The sequence below is a fragment of the Grampus griseus genome (assembly GCF_964374135.1).
Source record: "Grampus griseus genome assembly, chromosome: 7".
NCBI classification, from domain to species: Eukaryota; Metazoa; Chordata; class Mammalia; order Artiodactyla; family Delphinidae; genus Grampus; species Grampus griseus.
In genome coordinates, this window is record NC_139001.1 from 88,018,392 (window position 1) to 88,044,608 (window position 26,217).

At 36.0% G+C, this 26,217-nt stretch overlaps 1 protein-coding gene across 1 annotated transcript in view; it reads left to right on the plus strand.

Moving 5' to 3' along the window:
* LRP1B (LDL receptor related protein 1B) overlaps window positions 1-26,217 on the plus strand; it is a gene marked incomplete at its 3' end in the record, with an annotated part of 1,802,496 nt that overhangs the window by 673,644 nt on the left and 1,102,635 nt on the right. The window contains exon 3 of the mRNA XM_082657914.1: window positions 8,262-8,399. Within this exon, the coding sequence (XP_082514040.1) occupies window positions 8,262-8,399 (138 nt within the window). The remainder of the gene's footprint in view (window positions 1-8,261; window positions 8,400-26,217) is intronic.

Sequence of the window (26,217 nt, forward strand, 5' to 3'; positions counted from 1 at the left end):
CTCCTTCTGTCATGTTCATCATTTACCTGACAGTCTTAAAAATGAAAACTCATACTTGTATTTGAGCCAACACAAGTATCACTTTTTAAAAAAAATCTTGCTTTTTTAGAACAACTGATGCATTTTTGGTTTCTAACTAAAAATTTTTATAATCTCCTGGGTTTATGAATTTTTTTGACAAAATGAATACCCTTGTATAGCAGTAATTGTATAAATATACATGAAAAGATACAAGGAAACCTATATTAGTGGTAACACTTCAGCTAGTAAAGCTACATTATAAAAATTTGTTGACATCCCCAAACAAATGGTTGAACAAATACTTAATTTTGCACATCCTAGAAGATGTTAGATTGGCCTTTTCATTATTCTTATAATTTTGCCTCAACTAAGTAGAGTAAAACATATATTTTTTGAGGTTGTTTTTTTCTTTAGGGGCTTGCAACAGAAAAGAACGTTATAAGATGTAACTCACCTTCTCAAAACATTCTTAACTATGATAACAGCAATCACTTATTTAGCACTTGCCAAGAAAAATGCTAAGAGTTTTTGATATAATTCTTATAACAACCTGGTAAAACACAGAGAAAGTAGAAAACTTACCCAAGTTACTCAGTTTATAATTGATGGGACCGGAAACTGGACTCAAGAATCTGGTTCCAGATTTTCCACTAGAAGAATCTCCACTGCGCTGCATTTATTTACATGACTAACACATGTTGAATTCTACTCTGAGCCTACATCTCTGAGAGCTTTGCCATGAATAACTTTTGACCCTCACAACAACCCGACTGGTAGACTCAATTGATATTTCCATTTACAGCTGAGAAAACTAATGCTAAATTGATTAAATTAACGTCCCATAGGTATTGACAAAACTGTGATTATCCTAAGTGTGTCTTGACTGAAAAATCTGGGCAATTGCAATAATCAGTGTCAGATTAATACATGACTGTAGCCTTATTATGTGACTGTACTTTGGATTTGGGAGAGGTGGGCAAGATTACAGATCATTATGAGAGAAATTGGAGAGTACCTATAAAACAAGTATAAATAGGAATTTTAGATGTTTGATAAAGACTTGGAATTGGTGAACTTCAAGAAAAGTCTTGGTGTTCCAAGTTAAATGTATCTTTAAAAACACAAGGGGTAATTATAAAAAGTGCAATTATCACCACTAGGTAAACTAAATGAGTCCTCCCTGTTCATCATCACCTCCCCACTCTTTAGCCAATTCTGTTGCATAAGACTTGCTCAGTAAAGACTTTTTTTTAAACAAGCGAATCCACATATAAATAAGTATAAAACTAGCTGTTCTTCATATTCCTAAAGAACAGATTAAAAATATAAAATACCTTTAAGGCGGACACAACTTCATTTAAATTCCACTAAAACCTTTTGGTTCATGTTACCTGATACAATTCTAAAAAGAGTCATGGTGGCCCTGAACCAAGATGGTGGAGTAGAAGGATGTACTCTCACTCCCTCTTACGAGAACACCAGAATCACAACTAACTGCTGAACAATCATCGACAGGAAGAAACTGGAACTCATCAAAAAAGATACCCCACATCCAAACACAAAGGAGAAGCCACAATGAGATGGTAGGAGGGGCACAATCACAATAAAATCAAATCACATAACTGCTGGGTGGGTGACTCACAAACTGGAGAACAATTATACCACAGAAGTCCACCCACTGGAGTGAAGGTTCGGAGCCCCATGTCAGGCTTCTGAACCTGGGGGTCTGGCAACAGGGGGAGGAATTCCTAGAGAATCAGACTTTGAAGGCTAGTGGGATTTGATAGCAGGACTTCGACAGGACTGGGGGAAACAGAGACTCCACTCTTGGAGGGCATACAAAAAGTAGTGTGTCTGTCGGGACCAAGGGAAAGGAGCAGTGACCCCATAGGAGACTGAACCAGACCTACCTGCTAGTGTTGGAGGGTCTCCTACAGAGGCAGGGGGTGCCTGTGTCTCACCATGAGGACAAGGACTGGCAGCAGAAGTTCTGGGAAGTACTCCATGGCATGAGCCCTCCCAGACTCTGCAATTAGCCCCACCAAAGAGCCTGCATAGGCTTCAGTGTTGGGTCGCCTCAGGCCAAACAACCTACAGAGAGGGAACTCAGCCCCACCCATCAGCAGTCAAGCTGATTAAAGTTTTACTGACCTCGGCCTACCACAGCAACACACAGCTCTACCCCCCACCAGTCCCTCCCATCAGGAAACTTGCACAAGCCTCTTAGATAGCCTTATCCACCAGAGGGCAGACAGCAGAAGCAAGAAGAACTACAGTCCTGCAGCCTGTGGGTAAAAAACGACATTCACAAAAAGATAGACAAGATGAAAAAGCAGAGGGCTATGTACCAGATGAAGGAACAAGATAAAACCCCAGAAAAACAACTAAATGAAGTGGAGATAGGCAACCTTCCAGAAGAAGAATTCAGAATAATGATAGTGAAGATGATCCAGGATTCGGAAAAAGAATGGAGGCAAAGATCAAGAAGATGCAAGAAATGTTTAACAAAGACCTAGAAGAATTAAAGAACAAACAGAGATGAACAATACAATAACTGAAAAGAAAACTACACTAGAAGGAATCAATACCAGAATAACTGAGGCAGAAGAACGAATAAGTGATCTGGAATACAGAATGGTGGAATTCACTGCTGCGGAACAGAATAAACAAAAAAGAATGAAAAGAAATGAAGACAGCCTAAGAGACCTCTGGGACAACATTAAATGCAACAACATTCGCATTATAGGGGTCCCAGAAGGAGAAGAGAGAGAGAAAGGACCCGAGAAAATATTTGAAGAGATTATAGTCGAAAACATCCCTGACATGGGAAAGGAAATAGCCACCGAAGTCCAGGAAGCACAGAGAGTCCCATACAGGATAAACCCAAGGAGAAACACACCAAGACACATAGTAATCAATTTGGCAAAACTTAAACACAAAGAAAAATTATTGAAAGCAGGGGAAAAATGACAAATAACACACAAGGGAACTCCCATAAGGTTAACAGCTGATTTCTCAGCAGAAACGCTACAAGCCAGAAGGGAGAGGCTTGATATACTTAAAGAGACGAAAGGGAAGAACATACAACCAAGATTACTCTACCCAGCAAGGATCTCATTCAGATTCGATGGAGAAATCAAAAGCTTTACAGACAAGCAAAAGCTAGAAGAATTCAGCACCACCAAACCAGCTCTACAATGAATGCTAAAGAAACTTCTCTAAGTGGGAAACACGAGAAGAAAAGGACCTACCAAAACAAAGCCAAAACAATTAAGAAAATGGTAATAGGAACATACATATCAATAATTACCTTAAATGTAAATGGATTAAATGCTCCAACCAAAAGACACAGGTTTGCTAAATGGATACAAAAACAAGACCAATATATATGCTGTCTACAAGAGACCCACCTCAGACCTAGGAACACATTCAGACTGAAAGTGAGGGGATGGGAAAAGATATTCCATGCAAGTGGAAATCAAAAGAGAGCTGGAGTAGCACTACTCATATCAGATAAAATAGACTTTAAGATAAAGAATGTTACAAGAGACAAGGAAGGACACTACATAATGATCAAGGGATCAATCCAAGAAGAAGATATAACAATTATAAATATATATGCACCCAACATAGGAGCACCTCAATGCATAAGGTAACTGCTAACAGCTATAAAAGAGGAAATCAACAGTAACACAATAATAGTGGGGGACTTTAACACCTCACCTACACCAATGGACAGATCATCCAAAGTGAAAAGAAATAAGGAAACAGAAGCTTTAAATGACACAGTAGACCAGATAGATGTAATTGATATTTATAGGACATTCCATCCAAAAACAGCAGATTACACTTTCTTCTCAAGTGTGCATGGAACATTCTCCAGGATAGATCACATCTTGGGTCACAAATCAAGCTTCAGTAAATTTAAGAAAATTGGTCATATCAAGCATCTTTTCTGACCACAATGCTATGAGATTAGAAATGACTTACAGGGAAAAAATGTAAAAAATGCAAACACATGGAGGCTAAACAGTATGTTACTAAATAACCAAGAGATCACTGAAGAAGTCAAAGAGGAAATCAAAAAATACCTAGAGACAAATGACAATGAAAACACAATGATCCAAAACCTGTGGGATGCAGCAACAGGAGTTCTAAGAGGGAAGTTTATAGCTATACAAGCCTTCCTCAGGAAACGAGAAGTCTCAACTAAACAATCTAACTTACACCTAAAGGAACCAGAGAAAGAAGAACAAACAAAACCCAAAGTTAGCAGAAGGAAAGAAATCATAAAGATCAGAGCAGAAATAAATGAAATAGAAACAAAGAAAAGCATAGCGAAGAACAATAAAACTAAAAGCTGGTTCTTTCAGAAGATAAACAAAATTGATAAACCATTAGCCAGACTGATGAAGTCAAAGAGGGAAAGGGCTCAAATCAATAATATTAGAAATGAAAAAGGAGAAGTTACAACAGACATGGCAGAAATACAAAGCATCCTAAGAGACTCTATGCCAATAAAATGGACAACCTGGAAGAAATGGACAAATTCTTAGAAATGTATAACCTTCCAAGACTGAACCAGGAAGAAAGAGAAAATATGAACAGACCAATCACAAGTAATGAAATTGAAACTCTGATTAAATATCTTCCAACAAACAAAAGTCCAGGACCAGATGGCTTCACAGGTGAATTCTATCAAACCTTTAGAGAAAAGCTAACACCCATCCTTTTCAAACTCTTCCAAAAAATTGCAGAGGGAGGAACACTCCCAAACTCATTCTATGAGGCCACCATCACCCTGATACCAAAACCAGACAAAGATAGTACAAAAAAAGAAAATTACAGACCAATATCTCTGATGAATATGGATGCAAAAATCCTCAACAAAATACTAGCAAACAGAATCCAACAACACATTAAAAGGATCAGACACTATGATCAAGTGGGATTTATCCCAGTGATGCAAGGATTCTTCAATATATGCAAATCAATCAATGTGATACACCATATTAACAAATTGAAGAATAAAAACCATATGGTCATCCCAATAGATGCAGAAAAAGCTTTTGACAAAATTCAACACCCATTTATGATAAAAACTCTCCAGAAAGTGGGCATAGAGGGAACCTACCTCGACATAATAAAGGCCATATATGACAGACCCACAGCAAACATCATCTCAATGGTGAAAAACTGAAAGCATTTCCTCTAAGATCAGGAACAAGACAAGAATGTCCACTTACAACACTATTATTCAACATAGTTTTGGAAGTCCTAGCCATGATAGTCAGAGAAGAAAAAGAAATAAAAGTAATACACATTGGAAAACAAGAAGTAAAACTGTCACTGTTTGCAGATGACATGATTACTATACATAGAGAATTGTAAAGATGCCACCAGAAAATTAGTAGAGCTAATCAATGAATTTGGTAAAGTTGCAGAGTACAAAATTAATGCACAGAAATCTTTTGCATTCCCTATATACTAATGATGAAAATTCTGAAAGAGAAATTAAGGAAACACTCCCATTTACCATTGCAACAAAAAGGATAAAATACCTAGGAATAAACCTACTGAGGGAGACAAAAGACCTGTATGCAGAAAATTGTAAGACACTGATGAAAGAAATTAAAGATGATACCAACAGATGCAGAGATATACCATGTTCTTGGATTGGAAGAATCAGTATTATGAAAAGGCTATAGTACCCAAAGTAATCTACAGATTCAATGCAATCCCTATCAAATTACCAATGGCAATTTTTACAGAACTAGAAGAAAATATCTTAAAAATTGTATGGAGACACAAAAGACCCCGGACACCCAAAGCAGTCTTGAGGGAAAATAGCGGAGCTGGAGGAATCAGACTCCCTGACTTCAGACTATACTACAGAGCTACAGTAATCAAGACAATACAGTATGGGCACAAAAACAGAAATATAGATCAGTGGAGCAGGATAGAAAGCCCAGAGATAAACCCACGCACCTATGGTTAACTAATCTATGACAGAGGAGGCAAGGATATACAATGGAGAAAAGACAGTCTCTTCAATAAGTGGTGCTGGGAAAACTGTACAGCTACATGTAAAAGAATGAAATTAGAACCCTCCCTAACACCATACAGAAAACTCAAAATGGATTAGAGGCATGAATGTAAGCCTGGACACTGTAAAACTCTTAGAGGAAAACATAGGAAGAACACTCTTTGACATAAATCACGGCAAGATCTTTTTTGATACACCTCCTAGAGTAATGGAAACAAAAACAAAAATGAACAAATGGGACCTAATGAAACTTCAAAGATTTTGCACAACAAAAGAAACCATAAACAAGACAAAAAGACAACCCTGAGAATGGGAGAAAATATTTGCAAACGTATAAATGGACAAAGGATTAATCTCCAAAATATATAAACAGCTCGTGCAGCTCAATATTAAAAAAACAAACAACCCAATCCCAAAATGGGCAGAAGACCTAAATAGACATTTCTCCAAAGAAGACATACAGATGGCCAAGAAGCACATGAAAAGCTGCTCAACATCACTAATTATTAGAGAAATGCAAATCAAAACTACAACAAGGTATCACCTCACAGTAGTTAGAGTGGGCATCATCAGAAAATCTACAAACAACAAATGCTGGAGAGGGTGTGGAGAAAAGGGAACCCTTTTGCACTGTTGGTGGGAATGTAAATTGTTACAGCCACTGTGGAGAACAGTATGGAGTTTCCTTAAAAAACTAAAAATAGAATTACCATATGATCCAGCAATCCCACTTCTGGGCATATAACCTGAGAAAACCATAATTCAAAAAGACACATGCACCCCAATGTTCATTGCAGCACTATTTCCAATAGCCAGGTCATGGAAGCAACCTAAATGCCCATCGCCAGATGAATGGATACAGAAGATGTGGTACGTATATACAATGGAATATTACTCAGCCATAAAAAGGAACAAAATTGGTTATTTGTTGAGACGTGGATGGATCTAGAGACTGTCATACAGAGTGAAGTAAGTCAGGAGGAGAAAAACAAGTATCATATATTAACACATATATGTGGAACCTAGAAAAATGTTACAGATGAACCAGTTTGCAGGGCAGAAATTCAGACACAGATGCAGAGAACAAACGTATGGACACCAGAGGGGGAAAGCGGCAGGGGGTGGTGGTGGTGGTGTGATGAATTGGGCTATTGGGATTGACATGTATACACTGATGTGTATAAAATGGATGACTAATAAGGACCTGCTGTATAAAAAAATAAATAATATAAAATTCAAAAAAAAATGTTTTCAGTGTATAGGTTTTCAAAGTATCTATGCATCAGAGCAAAAGCACAGTATCCATTCATCTAATAGTATTTTGCATTATAAGAATACAAGGGAAAAGATCTTCCCGAACCCTAGTTGATCGTCTCTAGAGGAGTGTCTGTGCAGATTATCTGGCCTCCTTATTCAGGAAGCACAAAGAACCTTTCTGTATGTATTTGCGTAGTATGGATGGATTTGTTTGTTTAAAATGGTCAGGCTGTACAGTGAGTTCTAGTGCTAACCCCCAGTTCCTGTTCACTGTAGAACTGCTGATAACTCATTTGGGGTCTCTGTGCACTCAGACATAACATAGGATAATTCCAGCTGTATTTTGGTCACATTATTTAGCTTTGATATCTCAAGTTTCCAAATCTGTAAAATGGCAACAGAGATAGTACCAGTTCAGAAGGCTGTTAGGAAGATTAAATGAGTTAATACATGTAACGCACTTAGTGCCTAACACTTGATGTGTACTCATCAATTAAAAAATAAAATAAAATAAAAAAAATAAAAAGAGCCATGCCAAGAAGTTGCCATTATTCATATTTCACAGTTGCAGGACTTGAAACTTACAGGGTTTAAGCACCTTGTCCACCTATCTAAGGATAAGAAATAGAACAGTGACTCAAACCAACCCTTAGATTTTCAATCCATGGCTCTTTAAGGGTCAAAAGAATACTTGTGTTTTAAATGCATTATTTGAAAAACATACATATTATTTTATTTCCTATGCAGCCTTTAAAAATTAGGTATTTTATATTACATAGGCCAATTTTGATGTCTCTGAGAATCAGAGCTGCCCTCTGGTAGTATTGCCTGTCATTTTATTTTGTGAATTCACGCTAGTAATTTCTCGTGCTTAACAGTTTTAGTGTTAAAAAAAAAAAAAAGCTAAATCACTGTGTTCCTTTTTGCATTTTTCCAGGTCCTGAGGAGGTAGAAATCAAGTGCCCCTTGAATCACATTGCTTGCCTTGGTGCCAACAGATGTGTCCATTTATCCCAGCTCTGCAACGGCGTCCTGGACTGCTCAGATGGGTATGATGAAGGAGTTCATTGCCGTGGTGAGTCCATTTGTGGAAAAATACAACTGAAATATTGAATTTTTCATAGTTTTCATGAAAGTTCAAAGACAACCTATAACCTGTCTTTTTTTTCAACCACAACCTTATCAGTTATTGAGAAAGCATGAGTTTTATTGCCAGAGACACTCAATATGCATTTCAAAGCTGTGACTATTGTGCTTTATTGAAAAATGCTGTTAGAAAAAAAAGCAACACACATTTAGACTTTGAAGTTGGGCTCTTAAACAATTATATATTTCATAGAAAGGAGTACTTTTGAGCAAAGGACAGAAGAGAAGTCTTAGTCACAGTATTGATACCATACATATAAAACGTGTTTCTCTGAACTGTTGCTTAAACAAAGGGTATTTGAAGTAAAACCTCTGCCATCAAATATTTTAATAGAATGTATCATGGGAAATTTTCCCTTAATATTATTTCCCTGAAGTTATACTGTTAACTTCCTTGTAATTTTCATTCTTGTTAAAAACCTATGTTCTACAGTGGTCAAGAGTTTACCTATATACTAATGATAGGAGTAACTAAATCTCAAATTTATAAAAAGTTAATTGGAACTGGTATATTCCAATAGAACTGGTTGGGAAGGGGAGGTTAAAATGTTTGACAAAGGAACAGGAAAAAGTTGATTAAGGTAAGGGCTGTGATCTGGAAACAGAATCAAGGTTTCAGTCAAGTGAATCAGTCTTCAACTTGGAAGCGGGAAAGAAACCACTGAATCAGAAGGTTCTAACTCAGATTCTAGCATGTTGAATGTAACACAAAGGATGTTTATTGGAACTGTCAAAGAGTAACACGTTCTTCGTGTCGAGGTCAGTGAGACAATAAAGAATGGAAGGAACTGTAGAAAGCTGGAGATGCATGTCTGGTGTCTGCACAGATTGACACTAAATTGCTCCCATTTTGGAAAGGTCCTAGGTCACCAAAAGTTCCAGGTTTTCAGGAGGAGCTCCACATCTTTGTGTTTAAAGTGTTCAAAGTTAGCTACTGCTTTTTAAACATTGTATGGTCAGCAATGTACAGGCCTAACGCAACTTGTCTGGAGATCTGTCAGGGCTTACTGGCTGCCAGTTTCCCACATTTGGGCTGAAATAAACTGGATTCAAAACCAGAGATGGAGACATATATTAGAAAAAGAGTAAATCTTTGTTTAGAAAGGTAATTCAAAGTGGTAAGGATGTTGAGACAGCATAGCTGGATCACTAGGTCTTTTCCAAACTCTTTCTAAAGGGATGTCCAATTACTCTGGCCCTGTAGACATATTCACATTGAGAAGTTAAAGGTCTTTCTTCTTTGGCCAAGTTTCCTTTCTTAGCCTTGAACTCTGACAGGGTCACATAAGGAGCCAGTTGATTCTTACTTTTACTTATGAACACGTGTAATAATAATTAATAAGAAATGTTATTTGTATTTAGAGGCTTTGTGACATGTACTCCTTTTTATAATTGTATAGCTTTAAAAGTGATATTAATAGAAAGTAAATTAGTGAATTACAACGTAATAGAAGTTAAAGAGTTTAATTTTCTTTACAGAAATTATATTTTCTAGAGCCTAATTCTATTTGCTTTAGTTATAATTCAGGGTTCTTATTACACTTAAAACAAAATTTCAGATAGACATGTGTGACTAAGCTTCTAAAAGAGTGAAATCATCACATTGCCAAATACTTCTCAGAGGTGATTATACAGATTTGAGTATCTTAAACATATTTCAGTGCTGTGGATCATATGAAAATGTATCTGAGTTCTCTAATAAAATTTAGAGCTGGGATTTAAAAGATAAAGGGATATGTTAATAGTAAAACAGGGGATCAACTAACTATTCAATATCTGAACAAAAATGAAATGATATTAAATTCTGTTGATTTTTGAAAAGATAGCGTATACTTCAGACTGAGGTTTAGAATTTGTAGCTGCTTAACGCTTCCATCTTTTTTCCTGTTCTAATTTAAGTTTCCAACTGTTCCAAGTTTCATATCTTTATCACAGTGACAACCTTTTTTATTTCTTAATTTGCCAGTGGGAGGCTGATTGTGCCACTTTGGCCTTTTTAATATTTCTAAATTTCACCAAATAAAGTGTTTTAAAAGACTTAACGTATTACGACCTGTGGTGGACCTAGAAATTAGAAGTATATTTGGATCTCTACCTGTTATTTACCTCAGTAGAGGGGTTTTCACCTAATTCTGTGGCCTTGCACAACTACATAGAATGGTAGGATCAAGATGACTGAATGACACAGTGATTCCAGAGTCAGTGGTTTAATAAAGTATTTCTGCATTGAGAAAGAAAAATCAGAAATGTGTTTCCCTGCTTGGCCTGATAGGGTGCCCCAGACACAGAGACAAAATAGAAATCTTGGAAGCAACACCAGATTTATCACATGTATATGGTTTGTGTTTCGAAAAGATGATTGATTATATGCAAAAGTATATCATGGGAACTGAGTGTACTTTCCCACCTTCAACCTTCCTCCTGATTCTGGGTCACATTCAATGAAAAGATGTTTTCTGAAGAGTTCATTAGGCAACAGCCCCATCAAGTCTCTAAGGACTTTTTCATTTACTATAGACATACAATAAAGAAAGAAACCAGGTTAATTCAAACATCACATTGATTTTTAGAAATGCTTTTTTCTGTAGAAAAATTCTTTTTAAATCACTTCTCTTTCCATTTCTTCCTTTTTGTTGGATTCCAAGCACACACTCTAAATAATTATGAAACCTAAGACACAATTCAAAGATGGATGTTTTCTTTATACTCATAAAAGTTCCAAAGTACGTTTGGTGATATATTTGTAGCCTTTATGAAAATTAATAAGGAGAAAAATATAACATTTTGGAGGTGATATTTTGGTCTTGGGAGTGCTTTTGTATTAACTGAATTGTTTTCTGAATGGTTTCCTAGAAAAAATCAATTTCTCCTTGGTAAGGGTAATGAAAAGATATCTATTATTAATGATTTTCTATAACACTGATATTTTAATCTCCATAATTTAGCTTCATTTAAAGAACACAGTGGATTTTTGCATATGGGTGTACTTATATATAGGACTGTACTTGTAAAAATTTTACAATATGAACCTTCAAAATCACCACATTATATTTCAGATAATTTCATGTCTTCCTGCATAATATTTCATATTGGTGGTAATATCACTATATGTAAATTGCATGAGCAATGAAAACATATTCTATACAGTATGATACCTCTCAATACAGGATAGTTCCACAAAAATCCTTCTTCCAGAATGCTGGAGGAAGTGAACAAATTCAACTAATGGAGACTACTTGGACTGAGGTGTATCAAAACACCATTTTAGTATTTGACATTCTTAAGATAATTCATTTTGTTGACATTTAAAGTAGCTATAAAGAAGAGAAGCCCTCTTTTTATTCACAACTCTAGTTAAATTATATTTGCAGTGCAAAATGGTCGCATATTTAAATGCTCAAGGGACTGACAGTCTCTGGTGTGCTCTCTGCTATTACTCTTTTAAAAGAGTATGGGAACTCTTCCGGTCACTGCAAAAAGGGATTCTCTCTTCTGTGGCCCGAAAAAAGTGATTATGTAATCTATGTTTTCCAGTAAGCATTCCAATCTCCCTTTAAATTCAAGGGGATAAGTGTGTGAGGAGCTTACTAAAACTGATTAGGAAATGACACTCTCTGACATCTGAAAAGCTCCCCACACAGACACACAAGTATGCATACACAGACACACATACTCTTCTTTTCTGATTTCTCTTTTCTAAACCTCTTCCTACATGATTATGAGTGTATAATGTATTAATTTGGTGTATTTGATCAGGAACCTAAAGAAGAATAAGATTCTTGTGTGTATCATCTAACTCCTTGAAATAATGCATATTAAGAAATTTTAGAATTCCATTTGATTATTTTACTTGCCAATTAGAATATAATTTTCCCGATATGCAATTACATTTTTCTCTACCTACAATCTAATGTATTTATTTTAGATTCTAGTAATTCTAGTATGTTTATTTTAATGTATTTGTTTTAGACACTGACTTGTGTTTAAAATTTTATATATTTTTCTTTTATATTACTATTCATAAAAGTAAATTCTTATGAGATGATGCCAAAAAATCCTGGAGGTAATTTACAAATTAGAGGCTTTCTCAAAATGGACCAAGGTAAATGGCAAACCTTATTAATAACTACAGTGATTCACCATAGGAAAATTAGTAATCCTTAAAACTTCTGTGTGGATCTCATATATTTCAAATATTCCAAAAAGGAATTAATCTACCCCAATTAATTAGATTTAATTAATTGATTTGACAAAATTAAATTTAATAAAAGAGTTAGGAATTAATTCTTAACTCAAATTCAGGACTCTCCTTTCTGGAAAAATGAAAAAAACAAATTTTATCTTGTGGTGGTGCTTCGTTAGTCATTACAACACTGCTTTCCGAGTAGCATCAGAATAGCTTTTAGCTACCAAAAAGGAAGGAAGGAAAGAAAGAAGTTAGTGAATTCAATAAGGAAAACAAATGAATTTGGAGCATTTTATTGTTTTTACTTTCATTTTATTGTATGAATGGATCTTGTTCTATTTCTGTTTTAAAAGTTCCCATTGAAAAGTACTACCAATCTCTTTCTAAATTAAAATGAGCTTACCATGCTACAGAAGGGGATTTCAGCATGCAGAATCTGAAAACAAAGGTATGGAAAAGAGGTACAGTTATAAGCAGTGTTATAGAAAGTGTATCTGTCAGCAGCATACAGCTTAAAGCACATGGAGGGAAACTTCACAGTGTGTACTCAAGTCACTTGAAACATCAGTAAACCTAGAGCTAGAAAACAAGCAAACTGGAATTAGCCAGGAGGACCTGGGTTTGTGTGCTCAGGCCACGTTTGATTACTAAAGCTCCTGCAACTGAGTAGATCCTCTGTATTCTTTCTTTGTGTTGGGTTGTGTTAAGGTGATCAGATAGTCTCAGATCTATCTTAAGTGTAAGCATTTTCTCCAAAGAGATTAGTTTAAGCAATTGAGATAGTTTAGTGAATGGCTATGACCCTTGACCCTGGTTGGTTTCAGGGCCAAATTAATGCTTCTCAGAAGCAAAGCAACAATTCCTAGAAAGAACAGATCTTCTACAAGTGTATCCTTCCTCTGCAAGACTATTGCAGATGTAGTTTATGTTGACCAATGACACATATATGAAATTAGGAGAGTATACTTGTTGCAGACTGTTCTAATTATATATATGTATAGAGGTGTGTACATATACATGCATATATGCATAGGTTCACATATATATGTACATACATAAGTACATATATTCATTTTTCAGAGGTTTAGTTTTTTTAACTTCTGCTTAATTAGTAAGATATTTGACTTTTTAACACTGATTTATCAGATATACTTGTAAACTAATTCTGCTAAAAAGAATTGGATTTCAAGTTTCAGCTGTTTGTTTGAATATGCTGACTTATAGAGACAGTTAAATAGCTAACTGAATACCTTTGGGAAAAGTAACTAAGTAATTTGGCTCTATATCATAGCCCAGAATTCAAAATGATAATCTAAGATTTTTTATTGGAAATAAATCTTTTTGTAGTGGATTTACATCTTTGATTAATGTTAATATTATACTAACTAGTGCTCTATCCCCCCAGACAGATTTATTTTTAAGAATAACTATGGAAACAAAATTTTGTAAATATAGAAAAAATGGTGCATAGATATATTAATAGCTTAAAATGATCTAACATTGAAGGATCTAACTTAAAAAAAGAGATATTCTTTATTAAAATGTCATCTCAAATTCTCTCTCTCTCTCATCTTCCTCCCCCCGACTCTTTCCCCATTTGGTGTCCATACATTTGTTCTCTACATGTGTGTCTCTATTTCTGCCTTGCAAACTGGATCATCTGTACCATTTTTCTAGATTCCACATATATGCATTAATATACGATATTTGTTTTTCTCTTTCTGACTTACTGCAATCTGTATGACAGTCCCTAGGTCCTTCCATGTCTCTACAAATGACCCAATTTCGTTCCTTTTTATGGCTGAGTAATATTCCACTGTACATATGTACCACATCTTCTTTATCCATTTGTCGATGGGCATTTAGGTTACTTCCATGACTTGGCTATTGTAAACAGTGCTGCAGTGAACATTGGGGTGCATGTGTCTTTTTGAATTATGGTTTTCTCAGGTTATATGCCCAGAAGTGGGATTGCTGGGTCATATGGTAATTCTATTTTTAGTTTTTTAAGGAACTTCCATACTGTTCTCCATAGTGGGTGTATCAGTTTACATTCCCACCAACAGTGCAAGAGCGTTCCCTTTTCTCCACACCCTCTCCAGCATTTATTGTTTATAGATTTTCTGATGATGCCCACTCTGACTGGTGTGAGATGATACCTCATTGTAGTTTTGATTTGCATTTCTCTAATTAGTGATGTTGAGCAGCTTTTCATGTGCTTCTTGGCCATCTGTATGTCTTCTTTGGAGAAATGTCTATTTAGGTCTTCTGCCCATTTTTGGATTGGGTTGTTTGTTTTTTTACTATGGAGCTGCATGAGCTGTTTATATATTTTGGAGATTAAATCCTTTGTCCATTGATTCATTTGCAAATATTTTCTCCCATTCGGAGGGTTGTCTTTTCGTCTTTTTTATAGTTTCCTTTGTTGTGCAAAAGCTTTTAAGTTTAATTAAGTCCCATTTGTTTATTTTTGTTTTTATTTCCGTTACTCTAGGAGGTGGGTTGAAAAAGATCTTGCTTTGATTATGTCAAAGAGTGTTCTTCCTATGTTTTCCTCTAAGAGTTTTATAGTGTCCAGGCTTACATTCACACCTCTAATCCATTTTGAGTTTATTTTTGTATATGGTGTTAGGGAGGGTTCTAATTTCATTCTTTTACATGTAGCTGCCCAGTTTTCCCAGCACCACTTATTGAAGAGACTGTCTTTTCTCCATTGTATATCCTTGCCTCCTTTGTCATAGATTCATTGGCCATAGGTGCGTGGGTTTATCTCTGGGCTTTCTATCCTGCTCCACTGATCGATATTTCTGTTTTTGTGCCCGTGCTGTATTGTCTTGATTACTGTTGCTTTGTAGTATAGTCTGAAGTCAGGGAGTCTGATTCCTCCAGCTCCGTTTTTTTCCCTCAAGATTGCTTTGGCTACTTGGGGTCTTTTGTGTCTCCATACAAATTTTAAGAATATTTGTTCTAGTTCTGTAAAAAATGCCATTGGTAATTTAATAAGGATTGCATTGAATCTGTAGATGGCTTTGGGTAGTATAGTCATTTTCACATTATTGATTCTTCCATTCCAAGAACATGGTATATCTCTCCATCTGTTTGTGTCATCTTCGGTTTCTTTCATCAGTGTCTTATAGTTTTCTGAGTACAGGACTTTTACCTCCTTAGGTAGGTTTATTCCTAGGTATTTTTTTCTGTTTGTTGCAATGGTGAATGGGGTTGTTTCCTTAATTTCTATTTCTCATTTTTCGTTGTTAGTGTATTCTGTGCGTTAATTTTGTATCCTGCAACTTTACCAAATTCATTGATTAGCTCTGGTCGTTTTCTGGTGGCATTTTTAGGATTATGTATGTAGAGTATCATGTCATCTGCAAACAGTGACAGTTGTACTTCTTTTCCAATTTGGATTCCTTTTATTTCTTTTTTTCTCTGATTGCTGTAGCTAGGACTTCTAAAACTATGTTGAATAAAAGTGGTGAGAGTGGACATCCTTGTCTTTTTCCTGTCTTAGAGGAAATGCTTTCAGTTTTTCACCATTGAGAATTATGTTTGCTGTGGGTTTGTCATATATGGCCTTTATTATGTTGAGGTATGTTCCCTCTGTGCCCACTTTCTGGAGAGTTTTTATCCAGAAATAATTTTTCTTTGTCTTTAATTTTTGTCAATTTGATTACTATGTGTCTTGGCATGTTTCTCCTTGGGTTTATCCTGCCTGGGACTTTGTACTTCCTGGACTTGGGTGGCTATTTCCTTTCCCATGTTAGGGAAGTTTTTGACTATAATCTCTTCAAATATTTTCTTGGGTCCTTTCTCTCTCTCTTCCCTTTCTGGGACCCCTATAATGTGAATGTTGGTGTGTTTACTGTTGTCCCAGAGGTCTCTTAGGCTGTCTTCATTTCTTTTCATTCTTTATTCTTTAGTCTGTTCCTCAGCAGTAAATTCCGCCATTCTTTCTTCCAGGTCACTTATCCATTCTTCTGCCTCAGTTATTCTGCTATTGATTCCTTGTAGTGTATTTTTCATTTCATTTATTGTATATTGTATTGTTCATCTCTGTTTGTTTGTTCCTTAATTCTTCCAGGTACTTGTTTTTTAATTCTTCTATGTCTTTGTTAAACATTTCTTGCATCTTCTTGATCTTTGCCTCCATTCTTTTTCCAGGGTCCTGGATCATCTTCAGTATCATTATTCTGACTTCTTTTTCTGGAAGGTTGCCTGTCTCTACTTCATTTAGTTGTTTTCCTGGGGTTTTATCTTGTTCTTTCATCCGGTACACAGTCCTCTGCCTTTTCATTTTGTCTCTCTTTCTGTGAATGTGGTTTTCATTTCACAGGCTGCAGAATTGTAGTTCTTCTTTCTTCTGCTGTCTGCCCTCTGGTGGATGAGGCTATCCCATCTCTCTTCTTAACAGTGATTTCAAACTAACTTATACAACTTCAATATTTTTTGACCAAATCTTTTCCATGGTGATAATCCCGGTGCATTATGGACCTTCAATTGTTGTTGTACTCTAGTTTCAGGTGATTTTGATTTTTAAATAGATGCATGTCAAAAACCTGTATCCACATCTCACACCCAATAGAGTATTTATTTTGTTTGTTTGCTTAATATTTGTAGTAGAAGAGGTGACAATTGTTTTGATACAGAGCTTTACTCCTTGGTTCAGACAACTCTTATTGTGCCTGTTCCTCAAACGTAACAGCCTGTTATATAGAAGGCCTGTATGAAACCATGAAAAGCCAAAAAATCAGGTTTACCACCTCCCAGTAATCTCTTCCCAACAGAAGAGACTTGTTAATATTTCCACCAATTTTGGAACTGTTAATTTATATGAATATTCATGGGCACCAGGGCTCATCATTTATCTGGATCTTTCCCTCACCTGCCTCTTTCTGATATGATAGAAAACAAAGAATAGTTTGTAAGAAATAATAAAGGGTATGAAGCCAAAAGGAATATTATAAATGTGCCAATAGAAACACAATAAAGTTTTCCCTATATTCAATTCATGTATCAACTCCAGTAAACGTTTATTAAGCACTGACAGTATTCCAGGTGCTCACCTAAGCCCTAGTGATATAGAAATCCTGTTTTCTGCCTTCATGGAATTCACGCATCTTAATGGAGGAAGGTAAAAATGGCTAAGGTAGAATAAAATGAGGAGCATCTAATCCGCTTGAGGGGATGTAGGAGAATTCCCAAGAGAGTTGATATGCATCTTATTCTAGGAGTTGAGTAGGCAGATGAGAGAAGGAAGAACATTTCAAAAGCCAGGAACTATATGTACAGAGGCACAAGTAAGAAAGCATTGTTCGCTCAAGAGAGCTCTAAGTTATTTGGTTTGTTTGAAGCATAGTGTCCTGAGTAGAGAGAGTTGAGTTTGAAGCTGAAAAAATACTTGGTATTAGACCTGGCGTGGTTACATTGGAATAAGGATGTAGTATGACCCACTTTAAATACATTGCATACAACTGTAAAGAGAAACAGTGTGAAAAATGACAGTAGGATATATTCTCAATAATATTATAAGGATACTATATTACACTGTTTTACTGTTAAGCACATGAAGACTAGAATTGTTGCATATATGTAGCAGGTTATGTAACTTATTCTTAGAAGATTAAAATGCATTATTATAATCATGAAACTTTGAGCTAAACAGTCATCTATCCCTTCATATTGATCAGTTCCCAAAAAGAAGACATGTTAAGTGTTATTCTTTAATGTGTCACTTGAATGTAGTTCATGTAAGGTAAAGTCAAAATAGACGACATGCAGAGCCATATTAAGTGGATTCTTTTTTAGACAAAAGTTAGGTACTAGGAAAATGTACTTACTATATTAAATAACCGGAATCCCATCTTTAACAAGCTACCAAAATACCACCTTAGTTGATCCCTCAGTTTTATTTTCTTTTATCTTAACATTGGGAAATATATAACTGTTTCAATATTATTCAAAAGTAAGAATTATAACAAACTCAGGTCTCTACTCAGCCTCAAATGTGAGGCCAAATCCCCTATGATTCATTATTTGGTTTTTGACACAAGCAGCTTGATATTTTAAAAAGTAAGAAATTAAAGCAGGTAGCTGAGGTTGAATGGCATCCCCAGGAGTCGCACAGAAAAGCAGTTTGAGAATAAAGTTTAAATACTGTGACCTTGAGTTTTCATTTGCCAGTTTTGACTACTGGGCCTTAACATATCAACTCAGAGTTATGCATAAAATCGTTATGCTTCAGCATCCTTTCTGACCTGTTCTTAAAGCAGCACGATGGCTTGTAAAAAACTCTACCCAAAACCATTTTGAACTAACTATATGTTCCCTGTCAGTTTTATTAATTGACTGAGCGGGAAAAAAAAAAAGTACTGCGTGAACAACAAGCTGAAAAACTATATAACAACCTTGCAGAATTGAATGTCTCAATTTGACTATTAGCTCTATCCCCTTGAGAAAATTAGTGCTTTCATTTGATGAGAAATATGGAAAGGAAATGCAGAAGTGCATTTTAACTCTTTAGAGTAGCTTTGAAATATTAAAGATAGGAAATTAAAAAAAAAACTCGTTAGGAATTCAACTTTCAAAATGGAAACTGGAAGGCAAAGGAGAGATTTTCAAAGTCATTCAGTGGAGAAAGGTTACATTTTGAAGTAAAAATCAACACAATGCCATTCCAGTAAGAAGTAACTGATAAATAGAAGATTTGAGATTTGTTAGGCCCAATCTGGAATTCTAGTAAACCTTACAGAATTCTGTAGAGGGAGATTTTCTACACTTTACAGCCCGTATTTTCAATTCTGAATTTCTAACCTGTTCAAAATTGCAGAACAAACTAGTTCTGCTGCCTTTTCTTTGATCCACTGTTATCACTTATATAGTAAGCTCTATTCCACTGAATCACATGTGTATTAATGTCATCATAACTGAATATCTCAGTATATAAAATAATACTCAGAAAAACAAAATAGCTGTGAAACTGGGCTCTTCTGAGTTCCCCATAATTAGTCAGTTCATAATCAGACCAAATTATTATTTGTTTTACTCATGTGAAGGTGTAGAGAAATATGCGTGTAAATTTTAAGTTTCTCCAAACCTTTCTACATATACTTGCATATTTGAGTTTAGACACAACAAATTCATTAAAGGTTAATCTTTTGGGGGAAAATACACCACCCAGGTTTATTTACACTAACGCAGAATTTGCATTCTAGCTCTCCATTAGGTTTATGATTAAGAGAAAGCATGGAATTTGAAGTTTGGTTTCAAATAATTGACCTCTCTGTGCCACAGGGTATTGTGCACCAGTGCAGACAACCTGCTGTGGTTGTAGAAACCATAAGATGCTACCAAAGTGAGATCACTCTGCTCACAGGGCCTCTTCTGAATTAGGTCAGTGTGACTAGAACCAAGGCTTGAGTGTTAGATACAAGGAGAATTGGAAGAACAGGCTCCAAAGAGCATTTTTGAGTTCTATTAGCGGAAACGTGTGATGTGTTCTCATTCAGACTGTGGGTGCAAAACCAAGAGTGCCAAGAAAAAAAATCTATACAGTTCAATAAATGGCTCCGAGACTTATCTGATATTCTCAGAGCAGAGACACTAAGAACCTAAATTGTCTAATTTTTAGTTAGGTCAGTTAAATGTTACTTAAGAGGTCTCTAAGAAATTTGGAGAGATATATTAGGTACAAAATGCTCTTAAATCTAAATAGTTTTCTATAGAATATGTAAATATTATATACAAATTGTATATAAAATTTATTGTCTATAAATGCATATAGAAATATATACATGTGAATATGTATTCTATTAGGTTTTCCTAGCCTGTGAAATGCTTATTTCAGGGAGTTGTAAAAAAATTTATATCTTTATGCACTTCACCTATGTTGTGGTTCTTTAGTTCCTGTTATTTAAAACCGGTGTAGACACAATGTTTCTACTAGTCATGTATTGATGCTTACTTTGAGTGCTGTGTCCTACTCCCAAATAACTTCCAGTTCCTTTCCTGTAAGTCAAGTTTGTATCCTACCCATTTAAACTAACAAAAAGTACAGAACTGAGAGAAATATGTTTGGGGTCAAAGCCTGGTATGCTTGCCCAACACAGTATAACTTACCTTATGAGGTGAACTTTGCAATGCAAATATGCCTTGGTTTGATTCATCCATTTTCTTTCTATGTATACATCTTATACCCCTAATAGATCGGAATCACCTAAACAAACTTACATTTAACTTCTACCTATAAACAAACTTACATTTAACTTCTACCTAAGTCACTTCACTACAAGGACTCAATCAACTGGGCAGAGAAGACAAACACAAAGGAAACAGAATGATGAAGTGCAAAAGTGTATAGGGCTCTGCAGAGTAACACACAAAGCATACTTCACTGTATGCTGAAATTATTGGCCTCAAACAATATGCTCTTTGTCAGGAAAATTCACTTCTGCATTTTGCCTAAAGTGATTTGCTCCCTTCAGTTTTGTTCTTATTTACCAGAAATATCTGCAATATGTAGAAGGAAAGCAAAGGTCTCCTCAATGACTATAACTACAAATAGAGTAGCAGCAATAACTTTCTCTCAGTGTGAAACAATTTTAAGATAATAGGGCCAGAAGGGACTTTCAGAGGTCATCCAGTCCATCCATCTGCCTCTAGGCTGGTCTGAACTCAAACTTGCCTAGACAGATTGCTATCTACCCAATTTGGAAGGCCTCCAGGGAGAGAAATTCTAACAACGATTTTTAGTAACACAGTCAATGCTTAGCAGTTTGCACTCTGAGCAAATGCTTGCATATTGCGTTGTAAAATTCCCCACACCCTCTCTTTTTAGCCTTTTCTCTCCAATAGATTCCACATTCCTGTGGCTTGATCATGTTTTTCTTGTGCTTCTCTAGATAGCCTTAAATTTTCAAAATCTCTAAAGTTATAAACCACCTGCCCCCAAAAACCAAGATACAGTTTAAGTGTCTGACTATTATCCACTCTAATTGACTGGTGTAGCTCCCAACTCCTATGATTCTCTTTACATATTCCATTCTCTTTACATATTTTTTATATCTTAGTGTTGCCTTGCTCACTCACGTTGCATCAGTTAGGAACTGAATTTGGCTGTTAAAAACAGATCTTAAAAAGACTGGTAGAAAAAGATGGTAATTCATTTTTCTCTCTTGTAAGAAATGTCCAGGGATAGGTCGATGTGTTCATGGTGTGATCTGTGTCCCAGACTCCTATATTTCCCTTCTGCTGTCCTTGTCATTTGCCTTCCAACCTCAAGGTAGGCCAGTGGTCATAGATGGTCACTGCAGCTCCAAATGTAACAGCCATATTCTGAAACCACTAGGTGGTGTTTCAGGGGGCTCCGGTTCTTTATGTCTCGGTGCAGAAAGAATTCAGTGGGAGGCAAAGTGATAGGTAAGAAGTGATTTATTAGAATAGGACGCTTGTGAGACTTATAAGTGAGTAGGCGAGAGGATGCCGAGCCATGAGAACTTAGTGGGCTACAGTTTTATAATAAGAAAAAAAAGTGGGGAGAGGAAAAAGACCACTTTCTTCCTCATTCTTGAATAGCCACCATGCTTCCATCATCAGTTCCTCCTCCAGGTTGGGTTGAAGAGTTTTCTTGTACCTGCATGGTCAAGCCAGGACTGTCATGGCACTATGGAAAAATTATTTCAGGTCTCAGTACAGTGAGGGTCTTTCACTTTGACATGTCACCTTTCCACAAATTATTGTTTTATATGTGTGCAGAGAGCATATCATAGGGGTCATTAATTTACTGAGCTCACTGGTCAGGATGCAGGTCTCATGCCACCATTGTTTTATTGTTTGGGGGCATGTCTTATGCTTCTGCTGCATGAGTTCTGTTGCTAAGCAAGCCTGCTTAGTTTTGTTTTGTTTTTGTGTTTTTTAATTTTTTTTTTATTTGGCTGTGCCAGGTCTTAGTTGCGGCAGGCAGGATCTTTTAGTTGCAGCATGCGGGATCTTTAGTTGTGGCATGCAAACTCTTAGTTGCAGCACATGGGACCTAGTTCCCCGACCAGGGATCGAACCCAGGCCCCCTGCATTGGGAGCGCAGAGTCTTAGACACTGGACCACCAGGGAAGTCCCCTTGCTTGGTTTTGTGGTTAAGCAAACCTGCTTTCTTGAGTGATCATTAACTTACAGGGGTCTCCCATACTTTTTCCTTTGCTTACAATTCTCTAGTGGGATTAACTATTTAATTACCTACTTTGTCCCTTTACTCTGTCCCTATCAAGTCTAGGAGAAGAAAGAAGAATAAACTATCTCTACCAAGCAAATCAACCTTCTTAAGGAAGTTTCCAGAAGCTTAACCCCCAAATTTCTATCTCCATTCCATTGGCCATAATTTTAACACACAACCACCCTCAATGGCACGAAAGACTGGGAGATGTAGTTTTTCCATTGCACAAACACTGCTTCAATAGAATCAGATTTGGAAGAAGGGGATAATGGGTATTTCGTAGCAACTAAAAGTTTTTGCTATACGTGTTTTAATAGAGCAATCAGAAAATTGATTGGTTGCTCACCAGGTAAGTGTTGCAGACATCGACTAAAAAATTATTCATAACCTAGAAGTTGAGAGTTATGTTTTATTCAGTGGGAATTTTTAGGACTTCAAGCCCAGGAGGCAGCATCTCAAGTAACCCTGAGAGAACAGCATGGTGGAGGCGAGGCCTCGGGCCCAGGATATATAGGAGTTTTGCGACAAAGGGAAGGTAGTAGGAACAAAACATTACTGTTAATTAAAGAAAAGTAGAAATCTCAAGGAATTTAGCACTTTTCTATGTATGGGAAGATGCAAGAGTCTGGGCTCACTGAAATCATTCCTTTGATATGCACCTCAGCTCTCCAGGGCCAGTATCCCGTGTTTTCACATCCCGAGTTTCCTCAGGGCTTATTGTGGGGAGCGGCTGCAGTCTGATGGCTACTAGATGGCAGATAATCTTTTCCTTTCTGAGTTCCCTCAGGGCTCACCAGCTCACCATTGGCAGTGGATGCAATCCCTAATGACTGTGACATCCTTTGTTTGCTAATATGGCAGGCAATATTCCATTTATCACAGTTGTATTGTGTTTGATAAACCTACAGGAAGATTCTAAAGGACAGAGAGAGCTAGACATCAGCTAGACCAGTGGCTTTGAAAACCAGTAAAATGAGATGTTTGGACATATTACTAAACCTTTTTTCGGGTATAATATTGTATAAACTAATACGAAGATTCATTATACCTGGGAACTCTAAGAGAAGGGTCAGGATGTGCTGTAGCAAAGGGTTCCCAAATACCTGGAATAGAGGACAGTTCCTGAGCAGCCAGTAAGGGCTGGCTGCTGTCTGAGAAAAACCCCAGAGGAATGTGGTTTACAGGAGAAAGATACTCTCCCTCCCTTTCTCCCTCCCTCCCTCCCATTCTCTCCCTTAATTTTTTCCCCTTTCTTCCCCATTTTCTTCTCTCTTCCTTTACTGCTATCCCACATCTTAAACTCTTTCAGCCTTTATATTTTTATTTCTTTAAATTTAGGCTTAAACTTGAGATTTGTTAAAAGCTATCTGAATTTCAAAATCTTTGCTATTATTTCATATCTCTGGTCAGTGAACCCTATTTCATCACTTATTTTTGCTATGTGGTTTGTCCTCGTGTATACATTTTTGTTTTATTTAATGTTTTGAGAATGCCAAATGATGTTAAACTGCTTTGTTATCTCATTCTCTCTTTGATGGTAAATATCCAATTATTTTGTTTTGTTTTGCTTTCCAAAGACTACCAGTAGTCTCCAATGAACCAAATACACCCCAACTATATTATTGCTTTTGACTTTTATTTTGAAGGGTCTAATTACTTTCTCTTTGAATTCCACATCCCATCAGGTGATTACTTCTACCATTTTTTATATCCCCAAATAAATTCTTATCTGTGAGATCCCAATTAAGAAAGCAATTTTTACCACATGGTTCTAGAGAGTAAGTAGACATTATGTAGGCACTGGAACAGATCTTAATAACAACTCAGTCAAAACAACATATTGGATAGTTTTATATTATTTATATATAAAGAGAGGGGGGAAGGGGAGGGAGGAAATATATATAGTATAGTATCACTTGAGACCCATTACAATTAGTTCTAAAATTAAAATCCTGATGTCTAAGTAAGTGAAGAACAAGATGAAGAATTCTATGTGTTGAGAAAAGTCAGGGAAAAATGTTAGTGATTGTATCAATTCTCTATGAACGTAACTCACCCATTCTTCTCATTTTTAACAGTGGGTAAATCCACATCAGTGTGGTGGTGTGCTTCTCTTTTGAATGGGCGGGTGAGGGGCTGGAGAACTCTTTGGGATGAAACTAAAGGTATCTTTCACCTCACCAGTCTGGGTTAGGAAGATCTGTGTGGGTTAACCAGCCAGGATAATGTGGCATTTCTGGTATTAACAGTTTCTGTCTTTTAGGACCCTGGAATTGAGACAAATGTTACTGAATTGCACTCAGCAGTATCTTCCAAACTGGAACTATTGTATTTCTAGTTTATACATTGCACTGAATTTCACAGCCCCAAAAATCAGGAAAAAAAATTGGGAGATTGGGATTGACATATACACACTACTATATATAAAATAGATAACTAATAAGAACCTAGAACTCAGTACTCTGTAATGACCTATATGGAAAAAGAGTCTAAAAAGAGTGGATATATGTATACATATAACTGATTCATTTTGCTGTGTAGTGGAAACTAACACAATATTGTAAATCAAATATACTCCAATAAAAATTAATTAAAAAATTCAGGGAAAAAAACTTGTGTACATATAAAAACATAGATTGGATTTTTAAATTATTGATATATCTTGTTTTCCTTGCTCAAATAGAAATAATTACTATGGAAAAAATAGCACTCATTTTTTTAAAACTATCTAGATACAGAGACATTATTACTTTCAGATTATTTTTGTTTGTTTCTGGGCTAAACTATCTTCATTGATAAATTTTTTTCTCTTTGATTGTTGGGTTTCTCCCCCAAAGTTTATTTAGTTCACCAATGTATATTTTCCTTTTCCTTCAATACCATTTTCATTTTTATCTTTTTTTATTTTGGACATGTAATAGTTTCTGTTTCAAAATTATAATTAGTTTAAAAGTACATCTGTAGAGATCTAATCTAGTAATACGGAGCAGACTAGGTGCCATTAATTCGATCCCAATTGATAGACTAGAAAAGGAGCTACAAATGATATAATGTATGGATGGATGGTTAGAAGATAAAAGACCAAATATCATATGTCTGAGAGAAGGCTTTGTAGGGGAACATTGATTTGTACAAATTTATTGAAAGAGATTTGAAACCTGATAAACCTGGAGACCGTGAAGTTGCAGTAAGGTGAACAGCTAAAGGGCAGGAAAATGGCATAAAATGCAAGATATACTTTTGGGGTGTGTGTGCAGGAGGTTAATCTGGACTAGGTGAAGAAGGTAATAGTCTGATAGAGTATAATTTTTAAGGTTGACTTAATATCAACTCTTTTGTATGATCACAAAGAATCAT